This window comes from Syzygium oleosum, unplaced genomic scaffold (assembly GCF_021117445.2).
Source record: "Syzygium oleosum isolate NSW1041296 unplaced genomic scaffold, Sole_v2.1 Sole_v2.01, whole genome shotgun sequence".
NCBI lineage: Eukaryota > Viridiplantae > Streptophyta > Magnoliopsida > Myrtales > Myrtaceae > Syzygium > Syzygium oleosum.
Window position 1 is genome coordinate 38038372 of NW_026607485.1, and position 20256 is coordinate 38058627.

General features: G+C 39.9%; 2 protein-coding genes and 1 long non-coding RNA gene across 4 annotated transcripts; 2 read left to right on the forward strand and 1 right to left on the reverse strand.

The window, feature by feature from the left end:
* The first annotated feature begins 207 nt into the window (after positions 1 to 207).
* LOC130138415 (uncharacterized) lies at positions 208 to 1384 on the forward strand. The gene is made up of 2 exons (XR_008816813.1): positions 208 to 1128; positions 1232 to 1384. It is a non-coding gene; the product is annotated as an uncharacterized LOC130138415 (long non-coding RNA).
* Positions 1385 to 2038: 654 nt separating this feature from the next.
* LOC115680029 (uncharacterized) lies at positions 2039 to 4960 on the reverse strand. 2 transcript variants are annotated; one of them, XR_004005568.2, is made up of 4 exons: positions 4375 to 4960; positions 3255 to 3581; positions 3001 to 3064; positions 2039 to 2874 (listed from the first exon to the last, which is right to left on the reverse strand). XR_004005568.2 is itself a non-coding variant. In XM_030603782.2 (2 exons), the coding sequence occupies exons 1-2, from the start codon at positions 4883 to 4885 to the stop codon at positions 3502 to 3504; spliced, it is 591 nt and encodes a 196-aa protein (XP_030459642.1). In that variant the 5' UTR covers positions 4886 to 4960; the 3' UTR covers positions 3141 to 3501. The 2 variants fall into 2 exon arrangements, 1 of the variants encoding a protein (XP_030459642.1); XM_030603782.2 differs by lacking the exons at positions 2039 to 2874; positions 3001 to 3064 and having other exon boundaries at positions 3141 to 3581.
* A 12027-nt stretch (positions 4961 to 16987) lies between these two features.
* LOC115678791 (pentatricopeptide repeat-containing protein At4g39530) lies at positions 16988 to 20034 on the forward strand. Its single transcript, XM_030602229.2, has one exon. The coding sequence runs from the start codon at positions 17062 to 17064 to the stop codon at positions 19597 to 19599; it is 2538 nt and encodes an 845-aa protein (XP_030458089.2). The 5' UTR covers positions 16988 to 17061; the 3' UTR covers positions 19600 to 20034.
* Positions 20035 to 20256: the final 222 nt, after the last annotated feature.

Sequence of the window (20256 nt, forward strand, 5' to 3'; positions counted from 1 at the left end):
AGGGGTGTCAAAAAAACCCGCCCAAACATGACCCGACCCGAATAGGAAATTTTCGTATTGGGTCGGGTTGGATCTTAATTTGTTTGGGTAACAGAAAAAACAATTGGGCTCAGGTACCTGAGCCCAACCGAAACAAAGAAACACTCTCTTCTTCTTGTTCGCACCCGAGCCCAACCGAAACAAGGAAACAAGCTGAGGTACATTACGTAACCTTATCTTCTTCTTCGTTCTTCCATCGTCTTGACGAAAAGTGTCGCTGTTGAATCCACGAGCAGAAGAAGAAGAAGGAGGAGGAGGAAGGGGTCGCTGTTGCGTGACTCGCGGCACTCGCTTGGACATAGCGCCCTCGCGCTCGGGTTGCGGATTGAATCCCTCCGCCCTCCAATTTCGAGCGGCGGCGTCGGCGGCGGCTGTCGGCCTTTTCCCGCGTCCTTATGCGGCGCCATTGACGGAGCTGGAGCCGGTGAGTTCCTGGTCGCTTTTCTCGATCTGATCCGTGCGGGTTCCGTCTCGCCTCGGATCTGAACGGCAATGCGGTACTGTGGCTGGGCGGTGATGCGTCGATCTGGTGATTTTTGGGGTTCGGCTAGCTGAGGGATTGGCGGAGGGCTGAATTGTTGGGAGTTCGAGGGTTGCTGTGTTGTAGTGTGATGCGATATTCCGCTTTTCATTTTTCTTGTTTGTTCATTTTGGGTGTGGGCGAAACCGCGCACTTCGTTAGGGGGTTTCGATCTTCTGGGTCTCTCTCTGTGCTGAGATTTGATTTGCTTTCGTGCTTTGATTGAAAGTTGGGTTTTGGTGCTTCTGTTCTTTTTTGTTGGCTGTGTTTCATGGATGGTGTTGCTATCTTCTGGTGTTGATGCTTGAGCCCCTCTGGGTTATCGAGCTTATTCGAAGAAGGGAAGAACGGAATATATGCTTTGGCTGGGTGTTTCTTCTTTATATGTTTGTTTTTTGTTGATTATTTGATGTTTTGTTAAGTCCCTTTCTATTTTGGAATATTGAAATAAGGTGGGATGCTTTTAGGATTATGATGCGCGTTATTGGGATCCCATCGTTAAGATTTTATGAAGGCTTAGCAGGTTTTGTTGGAAGTAATTGAATGAAGTCTTCCATTCTAGAACTTTTGTAAGAGATAAAGAGTGCATTTTCGTGTTTTTTTATTGTATATTACGAGGTCATTCTGCCGGTCTTTGAACATGACCAATTTCTGTTTTTACATCCCTTGTAGTGAAAAGGCGACATATTCTTTCTTTGGAAGAACTTGTGTTGCCGAATTCCATTGCATATTTCACATGTTGGTTAGAGCCACACTGTATACTTTGCATTTCCATCCATGAAATATGTGAAACTGATGCAAACCTGTAATAATCTTTTTCTGCAAGTTTTAATCTGGTAGCACCAGCTTGCTAGGCATCCTCCCTTGGACAAAAGATTGGGGGATTCCACTTTTCTGGCATTAGAAAGCTCCTCAACAGAGTCCCCTCTTTCCAAAACACGAACCCGACCCGATCCGAACATGACCCGACCCGACCCGATTGTGTGGCTATATCATGTTCGGGTCTTGTTTCGGGTCGGGCCAAGCACACATATTCATTGTTTCGGGTCGGGTCGGGTATCATGAAAACCCGACCCGACCCATTGACACCCGTACCGCCAGGCAATTGAAGAACCAAACCGTGTCGAATGCAACCGCATACCATCTTTCGCAAGTGACACTCGGTTCACAAAGTGCAGGGACAATTCTACTTGGTTGTAGCGATGGAACAGAATTCGGTTCACATAGTGCAGGGACAATCCTACTTGGTTGTAGCGATAGAACGGAATTCGATGCGATGCTTTCAACCAGGACGCATCTGACTGATTCGGGAGACGAATGCAGTACGAACGGCCTCGAACACATGCACTTAAACGATGGTGCATGACACGATCCGGAGAGCCATGCCGAAAACGCTTAAAGATGTCAAGGAGATCATTAGTTCGTGACATCGCACAGCGTAAGTACCAAGTATTTAATTCAACAACAAAAGGAAAACACACGAAAAGGCGATGCAGTTATCTTCAGTAACTTCAAGCTTCGCAGAGAACATGCCGGGCAAAGTAACAAATGTTAGCTCCAGGAGTCAAAAGACTGAGAAAGAAATCGCGAAATGGTTGTATGGACTGCTCTAAAGGAAGAACTAGGAGTTGTAGAACAGACCAGGAACTTCCAGATTCTCAACACAACTCCATTCTTCTTCTTCTTCTTCTTCTCTACTAGACCAACACGGCTACACGGAAACAAAAGCTGGCCACCTGGTTGCTTTTGCATTTATATTCCAAGATTACCTGAGACCTTATAAGACATGACCTCCAGATCCAGAAAATGATGATGGAAATTCCTCTCTCTAATGCACTAATCATCTGAAAACACCATGTAAGCAACATGTCCAAGCACTAGGTTGCTACAGGTATACAGATATCTCACTTGCTAGGAGGCCATAGCTGCCGCATAATACTACGAACCGTTACAATGAATTAACGGATAACAACGCCATTCATGCGAGTCTTTTGGAATCCTCGTGATAGCCACACGTTTCTCAACTAGATCTACAGTTGACTACTTTTAAGTGGAGCATTTTCCAGTACATGTAAAACCATCACAGAAGAACCAAACACAAACCACCGGGTTGTCAAGCACATTGTAGTTAGCAATTGTCCAAAATTCATACGACAGAAAGGACAAGAGAATCAACAAAACAAAGTCAGAGAGATGGATGATGTGGAGACCTATTAGGAGGTGTCGGAAGCAGCATCTTTCTACTTCTCACTCCCTCCTTTTGCTCCATTTTCAGTCGGCACCACAATATTGCCCAAATGGGTGTTCTTCATCATCTATCCATTAGATGGATGAAGAGAAGTCAGCACATGTTAGACTTGGTGAGTTACCGAACAAGAACTAACAAAATGGACCATAATAGCGAGCAGCCAAAGTTAATTCACCCAGTTAGATTAGTGTACCTCGGCCTACACAGAGGTCTGCTGTTAATCGGAGAAAACTTGTAATAAAGAACAATTCTCGCCTCTGCATGGAAAAGGAACAGCTTAGGTCGAGGAACCGACAGCCACAGAAGACATAGCACAAGAATCACCCAGAAGCATTATTCAGCAAATGAAACATTTATTCTAAATCTTGCAAATACAAGTACGATATAAAATTAAGCCTCTGGTCACATTTAAATCAGTCTCAGACGAAGTGTTGGTTGATTTCGAACCTGAGACATTAGTCCCCTTGTCTTCAACTTCTTCAAAGCCGGCCAATTCGATGTTCGGTGGATATCCACCCCGGCTCCAAAATTGCAGAGAGGTTTCCAGTTCCTGCAACCCGAGACTTTGCGGAAACAGATAGGAATATTGCATGGTCTCGCAGATTCGGGCTATTCAACCCCATCAAGGACAAAATTGCTAAGTGATGCGTTTCTCCTTGATGAATGAAGCCACGTATGTCTCCCTGTGAGCTTTTCAGCTGCATAATCTGACTGTGCAAGCCACAGCCTGAGCCCAAAACTTGAGTCTTGCTTTAACATCTTCGGGATGATCACCTGACCGATAGAATGACAGCAATGGAAGATTAGAACGTTGATGCCCCAAAACTGAAAAGTAATAAGTGGAGATGTGCAAGTGTCGGTGATAGAAGATCAGACATCATAGATCATCGAGTCCTAACTCCATTTAAGCACCAGAGAATTAGAGTCTCCACAGGCCGCAGTTACATGGATCTTAGAACAGCATGATGGGGGCTAGATATGCATTTACTCTCAAACTTCATTCCACATACATATCAAACATAAAGAAACTAAAGAATAACGTGAGAACCGATAGGACCAAAGGCAAATTCACCAATTATTTACATTAAAATTTGCTACTTCACCCAGCATCAGTTAGCTTGGAAACATTACAAATCTGACAACCAGAGACCACAGAAAAACTGGAATTCATTCTATGGTTAACGGTTGAAGCCCTGTAAACTGTTTTTATGAAGACAACCGAGACGCTTTCTGGAGAGCAACTACAATTTGCAAAATCCAATCAATTCCAATTTTTAAAACCAGAAATTCAGGACCTAAGCGACTAACAAGAGCAGACAAAACAAAACCATCAAAGCCACAGCTCACTATAATTGCATCTCCTAAAGCACCACCACATATCAAGTTGAAGCAAGGCAAAATGAATTCTTGAGGAAATAAAACAGTTAACACCATTGCCTCAACTCGGTCAAGACCTCAAAGTTAGATCGACGTCAATAGATCTAATCACACATACAGAAAATAATCTTGGAATCTGTTTTTTCTTTTTGTTTGCCTGGTAATCAGAAGGTTTCGACGTAGTGCTCACCAGGGCTAGAGATCTTCCAGCTGGCGATGGGGCTGGCAGCCGCGGCCGGAGGGGACTCCGCCGCGGACGATGGCGTGGCGGATCTCTCCGGCGACTTCTGGTGGTCGTCGAGCTGGAACTTTTGGCTCATCGAATAGCACAGCTCGAGGGCGGGCAAGGTGTTGCAGAGCTCAGGAATCTCGTCGTAGCTGAACCCGAAACCAAGATCCAAGCACCCTTTGAGCTCATCAAGGTCCTCGTCCGTCAAGCTCTTGGTCCTCACCAGGTCGTCCTCGTCCGCCGCCTCCACGTACCCTTCGAGCAACACCTGGCTCTTCTTCTTCTCCAGCTTCTTCTCCTTCCTCTTCTTCTCGGTGCCGTCCACCGCTTCCGCTGCGTCGTAGGTGGGCGAGATCAAGAACGGCCATTCCTCGTGATGGGCATCGAGGAAGGCCTCGTTTTGCGTGGTTTCTTGGGCAATTGCCGTGGCCGAAGAAAACCCAGATCCGCATTCACAAGAAACGAGTCCCATCTTCCTTCTCTCTCTCTCTCTCTCTCTCTCTCTCTGTTGAAGATGAATGTGCGAGAGGGAGAGAGACGGAGGCCGCTTTATAAAAAGGCTGGATCCCAGGGAGCGAAAAAGGTGAGCTTTTTCCGCAATTTCTTCGATTATTTCCGAAGAAAGAACAAAGATTATCACGTGGGTATCATGTATATGGAGACATGATGAGGTTTTGGTTCGAAACATGATGATGTTCCATGGATGGATGGGTGATGTCGTGGGGGTGTCTGGCAGCTGTCAGTCGTGACTACAGTGAAAGAGACGGGTGATGGAAGATGACAGAGGAATCAAAGGAGCAGAAGAGAACACGTGTTGTGATTGCTTTTCTCATCCTTTTTTTTTTTTTTCTGCTTTTTGTTTTCTTTTTATATCTTCTCTTTGTGAATTGCTGCTGCACAAATGAATCGCATTTTTTGATAACCTGTCTCTCGATCTAATTTACCATAGTAAATGATCATTCTTTTTGTTTTATGAATAGCAAAAGGGCCCTTAATTTATAAAAGTTAAAGTGTAACTTTAACATGTTTCACCTTTGTCTGTACTTCTCTACCTGGGATGATGGCCATCGTTTTTCTTCTCTTGCTCCTACGATGTACTAACATCGTACGGATCAATCGGCTCATCGTTTAATTATTGCAGTAATTTTTTCATTAACAAGTATATTTTTTTTGTTATCTCCATGAGCCCGTCCATTTGTGTCGCTAATACTCTTGAAAATTTGCTCTCTAGCAAAGAGAATATCCTTGAGAATATAATTTCAATGATACTTTAGGTACTATGTCGATTCAACGTACCATGCGAAAAAAAAACAGTGATTGATGTCTATTATTAGTCATGGTTCAAAATTATAAGATATCAATTACAAGTGGGCTATGTTGGTCGGAAGAAGTTTTCTCTAATCCGTTTGTGTCATAACTCGTGAAAATTTGCTCTCTAGCACAGAGAATATCCTTGAGAATATAATTTCAATGACACTTAAGGTTTCAAAATCGATTCAACATGCCGTGAGAAAGAAAAAAAGTGATTAATGCCTGCTATTAGTCAAGGTTCCACATTGAAGATGTCAATTTCAAGGGGCCTATGTAGGTCGGAAGAATTTTCCTCTAATCGTGTCTTCATTGATGGATTATCAATATGGATATTATCCATATTTAATTTTGATTAAGTTTGCATATAGGTCATATTCATAATTTATGATTCACCAATTGGAGGTATGGTTGGATTAGGGAGCTTTCTTTGACCAAAATCAAAGGACAATATTGCTTCACAAGGGTATGCCTCTAAGTATCACATCGACCGACCGCACAAATTAAAAGGATAAAAAGAGATATTTCAAATCATTGTATATGCACAATCCATAAGAGCCACTTTCTAGGGTATGGGCTAGTGCAATCAATAACAATAACAAAGTTCAAATATGTAAGATGGGAAAACTGCCACATTCCTATCGTGATATCACATCGACCGACCGCACAAATTAAAAGGATAAAAAGAGATATTTCAAATCATTGTATATGCACAATCCATAAGAGCCACTTTCTAGGGTATGGGCTAGTGCAATCAATAACAATAACAAAGTTCAAATATGTAAGATGGGAAAACTGCCACATTCCTATCGTGATACACAAACCCTCAACTTTAGGTCTAATTTCAATTATGCCTCAAACTTTTCTTTTTTGTCTAAAAAAACCCCAACTTTTATTCTAGTCCCTAAACTTACCCACTCCTTCCAAAAATCACCACTAGCGTTCCTAAAATTATCTACATCAAGGCCAATTAGAAGTTCCTTATCAGAACCCGGATATTAATCAACACACTCACCTTCGTATGGAACTATAATAGCCTCCTAATATCAATAGCTTTGAAGAAATCAGTAAATATCTTTGGACTCGCAGGTAAATTTGGGATCATAATGAAAGTTGAGAATTTTTTTTAGACAAAAAGACAAAGTTTGGAGCAGAACTGGGATTGGACTTAATATTTGGAATTTTCATAAAATTAACCCCTTTCTTCACAGTAATAGTCGTGTAGTGTGACATGTTTAACCTAACCTTTTTTTTGTGACATAAAAAATCTAAACTTGTGCCTATATGACATATTCATTATTTATCATCCGTCAAAATTCCGTTAGATGATCTTTTAGCTAAAATAACATTATTTTTGTTGCACTTTGCCATGTCATAGTGGGCAAAATTTAGGATTTTTAATAGTTTTTGCCCTTTATCTTAAGCCCCGAATCAAACCCTATCGTGAAGAAAAAAAACAGATTTTTCAGATTTTCAAAAATCGATAATTACGCTCATTTCATGTCCCTTTTGACAATGATGCTTTAGAATACACGTTTTGTGTATTTCGATTCTTTGGGTAAGTCAACAGCTCGAGTCCATCCTAATCCGATCATGCCTGCCTAGTCATCTTTAAGATCAACCTTGCATGATCCATGCATTTTGGAATTATACCAAAGGATGTCGAGACCAAGGCACATGTGGCTGTCCTTATTTACGTGAAAGAGATGACAAGGCACGGTACAGATGACCTGTCAACACCCAATAATTTTAGAGATATGTACAAATTTTTTTGAAATATTTCGATTAAAAACATGTGTCGTTATATGTGTGCTCGTGCCGGCAAGCTCGGCATGCTCGAATCGTTGGATCAAATAGGCTCCACGTGTTATTTGCAATATCCACAAATCCAACGGTTAATAAATTTAGGGAAGAAGCCATCAAAAACCTAAAATTATGTTTATGGTGATATATTTACTCTAAACTTTTTTTCATGACACAAAAAATTCCAAATTTGTGTCTGTGCGACATATTTATCCTCTATCAAGTTACTGTCAACGAGCATCAAACGGTGTTTAAGTGACGTTTTGGCTTAAAAATCTTCTAATGGGGTCTCGAAAGAGAGTAAATGTGCCGCACAGTTACAAGTTTGTAGTTTTTTACGTCACAAGAAAAAGTTTAGAATAAATGCGTTGCAGTGGGCATAGTTCGGGTGTTTTTTATGTCATAAAAAAATTCATGATAAATTTGTCACGGTAAACATAATTTGAGATATTTGGTGAATTTTCTCCTAAAATTTACATATAAGAGTTTCTTTTTCTCACCTATACACACTCCTGGCGTGCCTCTAAGCTTTTCCTTTTTTCGGGATTGACCTACTTAATTGTCATATATAACAAATAGGCCAACACTCGTGTTTAGCAAGATATAGATAATTGACTGGTGCGTGATCGAGCTCTGTTCTTCGAATCTTCTAAGAAATCTCTCTTTGTTAGTCAAAAAAGAAATACCCTTTTAACCCTGGACCCATTACATCAAACTCCAATCAAATGCGTTAGGCAGAACTGATCACGGGACTATGTACCTTTTGGCCTTTGGTGTGTGAACCAACCCTACAGAAATCGAGATGTGTCATTGAGTTGAACCCCGACGGACCAAGTTCACGTGAGTGTTTCTCAATAATGTGTAAATTCGACAGCAGACGTCATTAAATTTCGAGAGATTATGTCGGGAAGATTACTACCGAGGCCCCGCATTCAACACAGATTTAGATGTTAACATGATTTCATACGCGCCTAAACCCTCTTTCCGATAAATCAATTCACTGATACGAACGCATTCTTTTTCGCTAAACGATTTCGACCTCGTGACTTCACATTTGCGAAAAATTAGCCTGGACCACTGGATCATGATCATGGGGTGGTGGTTGGAAGAGGAGGGGGGGTTAAAGGTGAAGGAGCAATTGGAACACACAACAAGATAGCCATAAACGGATTGGGACCAACATTGCGTGGTCCTGCTGAAATAACACAAAAATCCAGAATAAGTGGGCCAAAAAGGGTGGGAAAAAGAAAACAAAAAATAATAAGAGAACTAGAAGAGACTATTCTTCTCTTTTGTTGGTATTTAAAAAAGAGTACTGCCAAAATAAAATTGCTTCAATCGAAAGGGATGTGTGTACAAAAGGACCACATTGAAAGGAATCAAGGATAATGTGGAATTGGAAATGGCTACAACAAAAAGAGACATAAAAGAGAAGAAAACAAACGTAGACACACACACACGCATCGATCATATAAGAACATACATCGTACAAGACAAAAGATAAACAAGTAAGGATATGTGCAATATTGTGATTGGAAATTGCCTACATCAATCGAAAAGAATATTGTTATATTCAAAAGCAGTGCAAGAAAATTGGAAATTCATTTATGCAAGAAAATTGAATTTTTATAGGGTTGAAATTCTTGTTATAAAATGAACAAATAAGTGGATAGTGTACCCCCAAATTGTCTTTAGTTCTATTTGTATTGCATCCACCTACAATGAGAAATTACTAGAAAATCACTTTAAAGAAAGAGAAATTACTAGAAAATGACTTGTACACGATGAGCATCTATTCGTTTAGTGTGAGATTTTGGTGGGATCACAGCCAACTGTTTTAAAAGCTTAAACTGTTAGATGAGGCATGATCTAATATTTAATAACTCTAACACTCTCCTTCACGCTTAGTCTGATTTTTTTACCTAGCACTAAGAGTGGACATTTTTAATAGGGGAGGTAATTGGGGCTTGGAAAGATTTGAACTCAGGACCTCCAACTCTGATACCATATGAGATTTTGGTAGGACCACGGCCAATTATTCTAAAAGCTTAAGCTGCTAAATGAAGGCATGGTTTAATATTTAATTACTCTAACATTTAGCGACTGTTGATTTCCCAACTCTCGCTTGTACAAATGCTAATCATAAATATAATCTCTAAAAAAATACTTTTTTCATTGAAGGTGAATGTGAGAAAAATTCTACGTTCTGAGCGTTAGAGAGAAATTTAAGATTACGATTAAGGATTAGGTTAATAGTGGATTACCTTAACTTTGTAATTAAGTCTAATTGTTGTATCTCCATATATATAGAGGTCTCCTACTCTTCTTATGATGATGTACATAATATTATACGTAGGGGTGTGTAAAAGAATCAGAAACTGCTTGAAATTGGACCGAACTGGAACTAGCGGTTCCTATGGGGACCAGTCCATTCCTAGTTCCAAGTGTGGAACCGCTCACCCAGACTGGATTGGTATATATATTTATCTTTATTTATTTAAAAAAATTCTATGCTGTAGTTATATTGTGAAATATGCTTATTTGATTTTCACAAGAAGTAACATGCTTGCATAGAGTCCGATAATTCCGGGACCTGATAAGGAAAACTCTTATTAGAGAAGTGATGAAATATTTCTTCATATAATGGCTTCTGATTTGCTTCCCTTGAGAATAACTTTGTCTCAATGTGTGTCGCATGGAATCAATACATTTCTTATTAATTGTGTGATAAAACCGGAGAAGTACCCATATAAAAACTAGGTTAACCATGGTATTGACTGATGAATACAATTTTGTAGGGATTTGGAACCGGTTCCATGGACCCAACCGGGAACTGGACCGGCGAAGGAACATTAGTTCCTAATTTCGATTTTTCGAAACCAATCCTTAATGAGCGGTTCCTAGTTTCAAGGTGGGACCACGCCCACCCGAACCCCTAATTATACGTTTCTTTCTTCTACTACAAACCTCACTTCTGAGAAATTTAAGTGTTCGATAGCGCCGTCCCTTGCATAACTTTTATAAGAAACCTAGCCGGTATGATAATCGGAAGAGTAAGAGAACTATTAAAAGCCTCATTTAAAAAAAATAAAAATAAACATGTGAATGTGATTTATACAGAAACAAATTAAAGAATTTTTTGAAGTTCCGTACAAGAAAAACTTCCCGTACAAGATGATGGAAAGAGAGGGGTGGTCAATAATGAAGAGATAAATCCCGATTGACTCCCACAGTCAAAAATGGCTCCCACGTAAATCATCTCATGCAACTTCCCAAAAAGAAAATTTCAACGACGTCTCTAGTTGTCCTATAAATTATTAATTCAAACATATACATTTGACCAAAATTTTTTGGTTAACATGATCATGGGACGTTGTCTTCTTCTTCTTTTTTTCGGCATAGCGGAACGGATTCTAAAAGATTTAAATTCGATCCAACCCTAAAAAATCGAGTATAAACAACAAATTGATAAACATAGGCTTAATTTGTTTCGAAGAAATGAATGATTTGTAAAATATTTTTCAAAAGAATAATCGCTTGTATCGCCTGAAATAATTATCAATGAAAAATATTTTAATTATCGACAACAATTTATATCTAAATATTTTTCGTGGACAAAGTAAATATAGTTCATTCATTCATTTTTTGTAAGCGATATAAACGATTTTTTTTAGAATACAATTTTTCAAATTATTAATTTTTTGCGAAACAAATAGAATTGGGTACATTTGTGTTATTGAAAACTTTATGATAAAAGAAAATATTTTCCATGAAAATCATTTTCAAAGAATATAGTTAATTTTTACTCGTTTGATAGTTTCGGAAAAGTGATTTCCTCCTTAATGTTAATAATAGGGGAAGTCGCTTTCTCTCAATTTAAGCTTATTGTTCTTAGTCCAGAGAAAATGTTTCTGTAAATCGATTAGCCTTCCGTTTTCCAAATGCTGGAAAGTCGGAAAACAATTTCTAAAAAAAAAGAAATAATTTTCTTTCAAACAAACCGACCCTAAAAGTGACTAAGACTATCGTCTTATTAGAAAAGAAAAAAGAGAGCACGAGACTCAAAGTTCTGTTCTGACTTAGTTCGATCTCCCGAAATTAACTCTAATTACGAAGTAATTTCTTACAAATTTGTCACTTGGTGGAGCTAGAGATAACTTGGCATAAGTTAACGTGTGGAAACCAAACATCAAAATGCCACTAAAACACTACTAACTAGAAAAAGACAACGACGACAAGTGGCTCCCTTGTTAATCACTTGATAGTTTTTGCGGCGGCCGGGCAACCGGGCAAAGGTTAGCATCAGAGAAAAACAAAAAAAAAGCATAATGAAATACGGTTGAGTGACCAAAGGAAAATATTAAATTTAATTTTTACGAACCACTCGCGATTCCTAAACTATATAATTAACGTGTAATATTTTTTAATTAACGCTAATCGATTCGATCGAAGCAAGTGGACGACGACAAGGTGATTGCATCTTTGAAAATTGGTTAATTTCCCAGGCAATTATTCCCGGAGATGGCGGATCTAAACTTAACTTTAAGCGCCGAATTGGTTGCGAAAAATGATATAAAATTGGTAACGAAAATATTTTATTATATGGTGGGCGATGGCTAAAAATTAACAAGTATTAAATGGTGGGTCCATGAATTAAGGCTTTTTTTAATTGATCCTTATCAATATAAAGTATGGCTTGCTAGATTTATCGTGTGGGGTTCAAGAGTGAAAAGATGCTTAGAACAAATTAACCAAAAAAAAGGGAAGTGAGCGGGAAATTGGGTTGGCATGAAAAAGGGAAATTTGAAGAGAAACTCAAATTTCACATAAATTCGCCCTAAAAATTTCAATAATTTCGTAGCATGTATCTCGAATGCCCTAACTTTACTGCATGCGTGAGGAAAGGTCCTTCCTTTATCAAGTCGGTTGCGGGCGAGGAAGGACCAAACCTCCGGCCGCGTGGCTGGTGGCTAGCTGCTCTAGTTCTCCGAGCTATAGGCTTGACCCCGTTTCTATTGAATTCGTTCTCAAGAGCACCTAAAATAATCTTGTATCATGAATGATGTTATTCTCTAGGGGGATTTGTGTTAAGGGTCAATATCACGAAAAACTCCTAACTGATATATTTGTGATAATTTTATTAAAAACTAATTTATTGATCACAAAAAATCCAAAACTTATACACTTGTAATAATTTTGCCTAGTTAGTTTTCGATAAATTATCAATTTAAGGTTTTTCGTAATATGAATCAAATTTAACGAAAACAAATGGGGGGATGATGTTGACGGGACCAATTTCTTGAAGAAAAAAAAAGAATTAAAGAAGAAAAAGATGTGCTTATCAAATGGATATATGTGAAGAGATATTCCAACTCGAAAATGGAATATCCGAAGCAGACAAATCGAGCCGAGCCGACAACAAACAGCTGGACAGCTCGTCCCACCAGCTCGGTCATGCAATGATCCTTAAAAATTGGAGGCTCATGATAAGCCAGCCGAGCTCTGCTGCAGACCACTTTCTTATCGGCTATAAAGTTGTCCTTTTTTATTTAATTTTTTTTGTTTTATTTTTTTAAAAAAATATTTAGCATAAGCATGCTACAAATAATTATTATTAGCAATACCGATTCAAATTGGAAACCTTTCTTTTAAGATTAAAAAAAAAACCCCTCACGCCAAGGAAAATCGATGTTTTCATAATTTACCTTTTCAAAATGACCCGTCACGTAATCTTTTGGAGATCCGTTTGAACACGTGCATAATTTAAAAAATAATCACCTCGAAATAGATCTGGTATCATTTCGTAACATCTATCTGATGTGATGATTACCGACTTTCATGAGGCGGGGAATCGTCTCGATCTAGAGAAGTTAGTCGAATGTTCGAATAAATTCGCACAACATTATCTCCAATCACCGCGATGAAAAGGCGGGTGCTCTATTTTTCAATCGATTTAGCCCGTAGTTCGAAATTTCAGGGCTGTATATTAACATCGAAAGGCGAAGCCACTCGATTAAGTGAAAATCAAGCGGAAAGAAGGCTTCATCGATATGTTCATTACGTACCGCACGGCATGCATCCAGATAATCATGTTCACGGGGCATATAGAACGTACCCAAGCATGCATGCATGCATGGGAACGCAATGCATGCGATCTGCATCATCGCCATCATCATCATGATCATGGTGATGATGGGGTGGTGGGACCCAGGGAGGGGACTGGGACTGACGCGATTCACGACGAGCCACGTGGGGCCAGGGGATTGGCCCCATCCCCAACCACAACCACCATCAAAAAAAGACAATTACTGACCAACAACCCACGTGGCCCGTCGCTATCGCCTAATAATTTCCCCCCCAATCCTCCCTCCTCCCTCCCTCCCGCAAGGAACACGAGTCTTCCCCACCACCAATAACGACAAAAAAGGGGTCACGCTACACAGTAGCCCCCCGCTTGATCCTCTACATCGCCGCCCACCGTATTACTGTGTAGCCGCCCGGCCATCGGCCAAGGGCGAGCCTCGCCAGTGGCTGGGCGTGCTCCTGGCAAGGGGGAGCCCCCCCGCCAGATCCAGTGAGAGCGAGTCTCACTAGTAGCTGGGCGAGGTCGGCCTCGCCTAATCGATGGCGAGGCGAGCCACGTTAGGGGCCGGCGAGGTCGACCCTCGTCTCGTCAGTGGCTGGGTGAGCTTGCCCTCATGTAGCAACCGTGAGTCTCGCCTCGCCAGGGCCGGCGATACCGCTCTGCCGACCAGAGAAAGAAGGAAGGAAAATAAAGAAAGAGAATGAAAAGAAAGAAAAAGGAAAAAGGAAAAAAAATTAAAAATTCAAAAAAATATTTAAAAATTGTCATGTCAGCATTGACTGGACAGCTGATATCGGCCAGCATCCACGTCAGCGACAACCGGCCAAAATTGGCCAGATGGATTAAATCAGCACAAATACAAAAGGTTTATGATTGAATTGGTTCAAAATATTTATAACTGAATTAGCGCAATTGCAAAACCAACACTCACCATATCCTAATAAATAATCATATCACAAATTTGTTTTTTTTTTCACATAAGAAGGTCCAGTATATTTGGTTAAAATTCACATAGCCGTCGAAACTAATTAATTCATTTTTCAATTTTTTCTATATACCTCTCTAGATCATTATTTTAATGGATCAATATATACAACTTTTTCAGTGTTTTTTTTTTTGTCGGAACACATCTTGTTTTAATTTTAAAAAAAATCCTTTTTATGAATTTGGATAGGTACAAGTATTCTATATGAATAATGTGTCAATCATGAGTGATCAAAAATTGATCGTCTGTTATAAAGGGAGATCGATTAAGATACGTTCTTATAATCTGAATAATTCTTTACTGAAAATATTTTCATTTTCTATCACGATTGTCACAGCTTTACTTAAAACAAAAGCAAATTAAATTATCCAGTTCAGATCTACATCCAATTATTTTGTGTATATATATGTATATATTTACAGTGATGCGCGAGATCATGCCTTCCATTCGGGTTAAGCAAATCATGGTGATGTCGATGGTTGCCTAATGCGTACATCACTTGCGGTGCTGCTTGCCGCAGGAGATCGCTGCTCATCTGGGGAGCATCTAGAGACTTTTTTTAGTTAGTAATAATTGGCAGGCCAATGATTGAGCCGTTTCTACTTTGTTAGTTGAAAAAAAGAGTAAAGAAATCGTATTGACAATTTTCAATTTATGCCCCCATTAAATTGACCATTTCTTTGGAATTTGGTCAATTAATTATTGACCACCACATGTTTTCCTATTTCCTCGAAATAATCACCCTGTGTTTTTACCCTTAATAGTTGTCTTGATTTCTTCTCACATTAGTAACACTTTCTCGGAGAAGCTTCGAGAATATCTAAGACTTGCTCGTGTCGACCGACCCACTCTGTTAATTTCCTACATTATTATGACACACCTATTTAGCAACTTTTCGAGGTTGAAAATGACTTATAACTTTTTAGAAATTGATCGGTTTTAAACTTCGTTAGGGAAACTCAAAATAACGAAATAAGTTCTAACGAATCCATCCAACCTATTATAAGATGCAAAACGCTCAAATTGGTCTTGGTTATGTTGTTCATCTCAATTTAAGTTTTCTTCATAGATATTTTAAACATGGTTGGGGACTTTGTGTTAGTAATTTACAAGTCAAATATCAAAGACGTATAAACTTTTACTCTAAAGGCCATTTTCACCCCGAATTTTCAAATGTATCGAAAATAAAAGGCATGTACTTATATAATGAGATAATTTGAATCTCGACTTTCTATGCTGCCCATAATTTTGAAAGTTATTTCGTAAGTTTAACTTTTTGCCTTTTTTTGGAACTTTTGAAAAATCGCGGCAAAATTGTGCTAAGATAAAAGATTATGCCTTTTTAAAAAAAAATTCAAGATATGTTTACTGTGACACAAATATTTCAAACTTTTTTTGTGTCACAAAAAACCCTAAACTTGCCAACTTCGACATAAATACCCTCAACCTTTTTTTTATGTCATAAAAAACCCAAACGCATATATAAGTTCAATCCGGAATATATTAGTTTCGGGGTTTTTTTATAACACAATAATTTTGGGGTTTGTGTGTCATAATGGGTAAATTTAGGATTTTTAGTGACACAAAAAGTTTGAAATATTTGTGTCACAATGGGATATGTTCATTAGAAGTACTAAAACTTGTCTCGAAAGTGCAATTGAGTCCTAAAACTTACAAAAAACGCAATTAAATCCTAAAACTTGTTAAATTAGTTCAACCGACTGCAAAAGTTAACATCGTCTAATTTTGCTAACGAAAAATGCTGATTTAATTTTTTTTTATCTTACGTGGCAATGACGTGGCTTTTTTATATTTTAATACTATTTTTATTTAAATTAAATTTAAAAAATAAGCTAAATATTAAGAAACAAAAAAAAGGAGGAGGAGGACAGGCGGGGAGAGCTACAAGTCCTCGCCGCTGTTGTTGCCGCCACTCCTTCATCACCGCTGGCGGGCGAGGGGTCACGACTCTCCCCCAGCCAAGGCCCGGCGACCCCTACTTGTCGGCCCCTCCTGGCGATGGTGGGGGCAGCGGGGGCGACGATGGCTTGCAGCGCTCCCTGCCTATCCTCCTTCTCCTTCTCCTTCTTTTTTTAGCTTATTTTTAAAATTTTATTTAAATAAAATTAATATTAAAAATTAAATTTGGGTCGAAACGATGTCATTTTAGTCTTATGTCGTTATTGCCACGTAAGAAAGAGAAAATATTAAAATTGGCCAAATCAATATTCGTTATTAGTAAGTTAGATGGTGTTAATTTTATGACTCGATTGAATCAATTTAACAAATTTAAAGATTTGATTGCACTTTTTTATAAATTTTAGGGCTCAAATTCACTTTCGTAACAAGTATTAAGATTTGTAAATTGAGATTTTCACACTTGTTAGCGTCCTCTCTCCTCTATTTCGGGACCGTTAACAGAACAACGACACACTGCGAAATGCACCACCTATGATGACGAACTACTATGGTCGCTCGAGCACTCCTCGCAAGACAATGTCGCCGGATTTCCAAAGCCACGAGACCTTCCTCCTTCGCTTTCTCCACCTTCCCGTCGGAGACCCCATCTCGCCCGCTTCCCGGTTCGCGCGTCAAAAGGCTCGAATTCGCCGAGCTCCTGCAGTTTCCCGCCTCCGCCTCCGACGCCGGCGACGCCATCGTTCACCACAAGAAGCTCCACGGCCAAATGGTCGTCTGGGGATTCCAGTACGACGTGTTTCTTGCCAACGTTCTGCTGCATTCTTACTCAAAGTGTGGCGGTTTGCGCGATGCAAGACGGGTGTTCGATAATATGCCTGAGAGGAACCTGATCACTTGGTCTTCGGTGATTTCGATGTACGCCCGGCATAGTTGTTGCAGCGAAGCACTCATGAGCTTTGTGGAGTTTCAGAGAAGCTCTGTCGAGAGGCCGAATGAGTATATTTTGGCCAGTCTGATCCGCGGTTGTTCGCAGTCGGGTGGCCTTGATGAAGGAGCTCAGGTGCATGGTTTTGTTGTTAAGGCTGGTCTCGGTCAGGATGTCTATGTTGGCACTTCTCTGGTTTTTTTGTATGCGAATAATGGTGGGATAGATGGGGCAAGATCGGTTTTCGATAGCTTATTGGATAAGACTGCTGTTACTTGGACTGCGATCATAAGTGGGCACGTGAAATGTGGGAGAAGTGAAGTGTCTCTGCAGTTGTTTAGCCAGATGATAGATGCTGGCCTTCTTCCTGACAAATACGTGATTTCCAGTGTGTTAAGTGCTTGCTCAGCGCTTGAGTTTGTTGAAGGTGGCAAGCAAATTCATGCTCATATACTGAGGCGAGAAGCAGAGATGGACATTTCGGTGGTTAATGTGCTGATCGATTGTTATATGAAATCTGGCATGCAACGAACAGCTCGGAGGCTATTCGACCATATGGAAGTTCGAAATATGATTTCTTGGACCACGATGATTTCTGGGTACATGCAGAACTCGTATGATAAGGAAGCATTGAAGCTTTTTGCAGAGATGACCGGATTGGGTTGGAATCCTGATGCATTTGCTTGCACCAGTGTTCTCACATCATGTGGCTCGCTCGAGGCCTTAATACAGGGAAAGCAAGTTCATGCTTACACTATCAAGGCCAATTTAGAGTTTGATGATTTCGTAAAAAATGGCTTGATAGATATGTATGCGAAATGCAATGCCTTAGCGGATGCTAGGAAACTTTTCGATGTTATGGATGGGAAAAATGTTGTCTCCTATAATGCAATGATCGAAGGTTACTCAAGATTAGAGAAACTGGAGGAAGCATTAGATATCTTCCATAGTATGAGGCTTGCATCGTTCTCCCCAAGTCCATTGACATTTGTCAGCATCCTTGGATTATCGACTTCTTTATTCACCTTGGAATTGAGCAAGCAAGTTCATGGCCTCTTAAGTAAATCTGGAATTTCTGTGGACTTATTTGCAGGGAGTTCACTGATATATGTTTATTGCAAGTCTTCTTTAGTCCGAGACGCGAGGCTAGTCTTTGAAGAGATGAACGATAGAGACATTGTAGTTTGGAATGCAATGTTCTCTGGATATAGTCAGCAAATGGAAAACGAGGAGACCTTCAAATTGTTCTCAGAATTACAGTTATCAGAACAACGACCCAACGGATTCACTTTCGCTTCCGTTATCACAGCAGCAAGCAATTTAGCAAGTCTCCAACATGGTCAGCAGTTCCATAGCCATATTATAAAGCGCGGTTTGGATTTTGACCCATTTGTCGCGAATGCTGTTGTGGATATGTATGCTAAATGCGGAAGTATTCGGGAGGCCAGGAAAGCATTTGACCTCGCTATTTGTGAAGATGTTGCATGTTGGAACTCCATGATCACAACATATGCACAACATGGAGAAGCACGTGCTGCTCTCCAGATATTTGAGGAAATGATAATCGCAGGAGTGAAACCAAATTACATCACATATGTGGGCATCCTCTGTGCATGCAGCCATGCAGGGCTTGTGGAAGATGGATTGCATCATTTTAACTCAATGCCTGGGCTTGGAATTGAACCGGGGACCGAACATTATGCTTGCATGGTCTCCCTTTTTGGCCGAGCTGGTAGACTAAAGGATGCTGTGGACTTCATTGAGACAATGCCAATTCAACCGATGGCGCTGGTATGGAGGAGCTTGCTCAGTGCTTGCAGGAATGCTGGTGACAGTGAATTAGGAAAGTATGCTGCTGAGATGGCAATCTCTTGGGACCCGACGGATAGTGGATCTTATACACTACTCTCAAATATATTTGCATCAAAAGGAATGTGGTTTGATGTAAAGAAGGTGAGGCAGAGAATGGACGAGACTGGAGTCCTAAAAGAACCAGGAAAAAGTTGGATAGAAGTTAATAATGAGGTTCATGTGTTTGTTGCTAGAGACCAGACTCATTATGAGGCCGATTTGATTTTTTTAGTTTTGGACTATTTAATTCTTCAGATAAAAGAGATCGGTTATGTGCCAGACAATGTTGCGGTTATCATAGACGATTGACTGACAATCTGTAACGGCACAATATTATTCTGCAAATGCTCTCATTCTGAGTGCCCTTCCAGTTGTATGCTGCTAGAACATGATCAATCTTCTTGCAGTATGCACATCATCTGACTTGGGCTTTCCATCGGATATGTTGAGACATGAGATCCCTTATTGTGGTGTGAGGACGATATTTCTCTGGAGAAGCAGCAGGTAGGATACAAGTTCGAATTGTCATCATTAAGTGGTGATATTGATGATTTTGGAGGGTCCTGTACTAATGTTTTGGTTCACTGGATGCAAATTAATCCTTGTCATTGAAGTTGCAAGATGCGTCCAAACATCTATGAGGAGTCTTGAGTCATGAGGAATTGATGTGATTCTATGACTTCTAATGGCACGGTTGATTCGTGAAGATTGGATGAACTAATGAGCTATGCTCTATTTGTAGTTTAGATGGGTCAATTAATTGTAGAAGAGGGCAACTGACCTGTTCCCGAGGGATAGGGAGATTAACCCACTGCCAGTAGCCACACAATATGGCCGACCATGGTAGTCCCTTGGTGGAGACTCACTCTGTTAATGCAGTAGGTCAACATGATGAGTTTCAGGTCGACCAACTACGAAGAATGAAAAACTTGAGAGGTAGTTTCTTGTGGATTTTATGACAGCTTG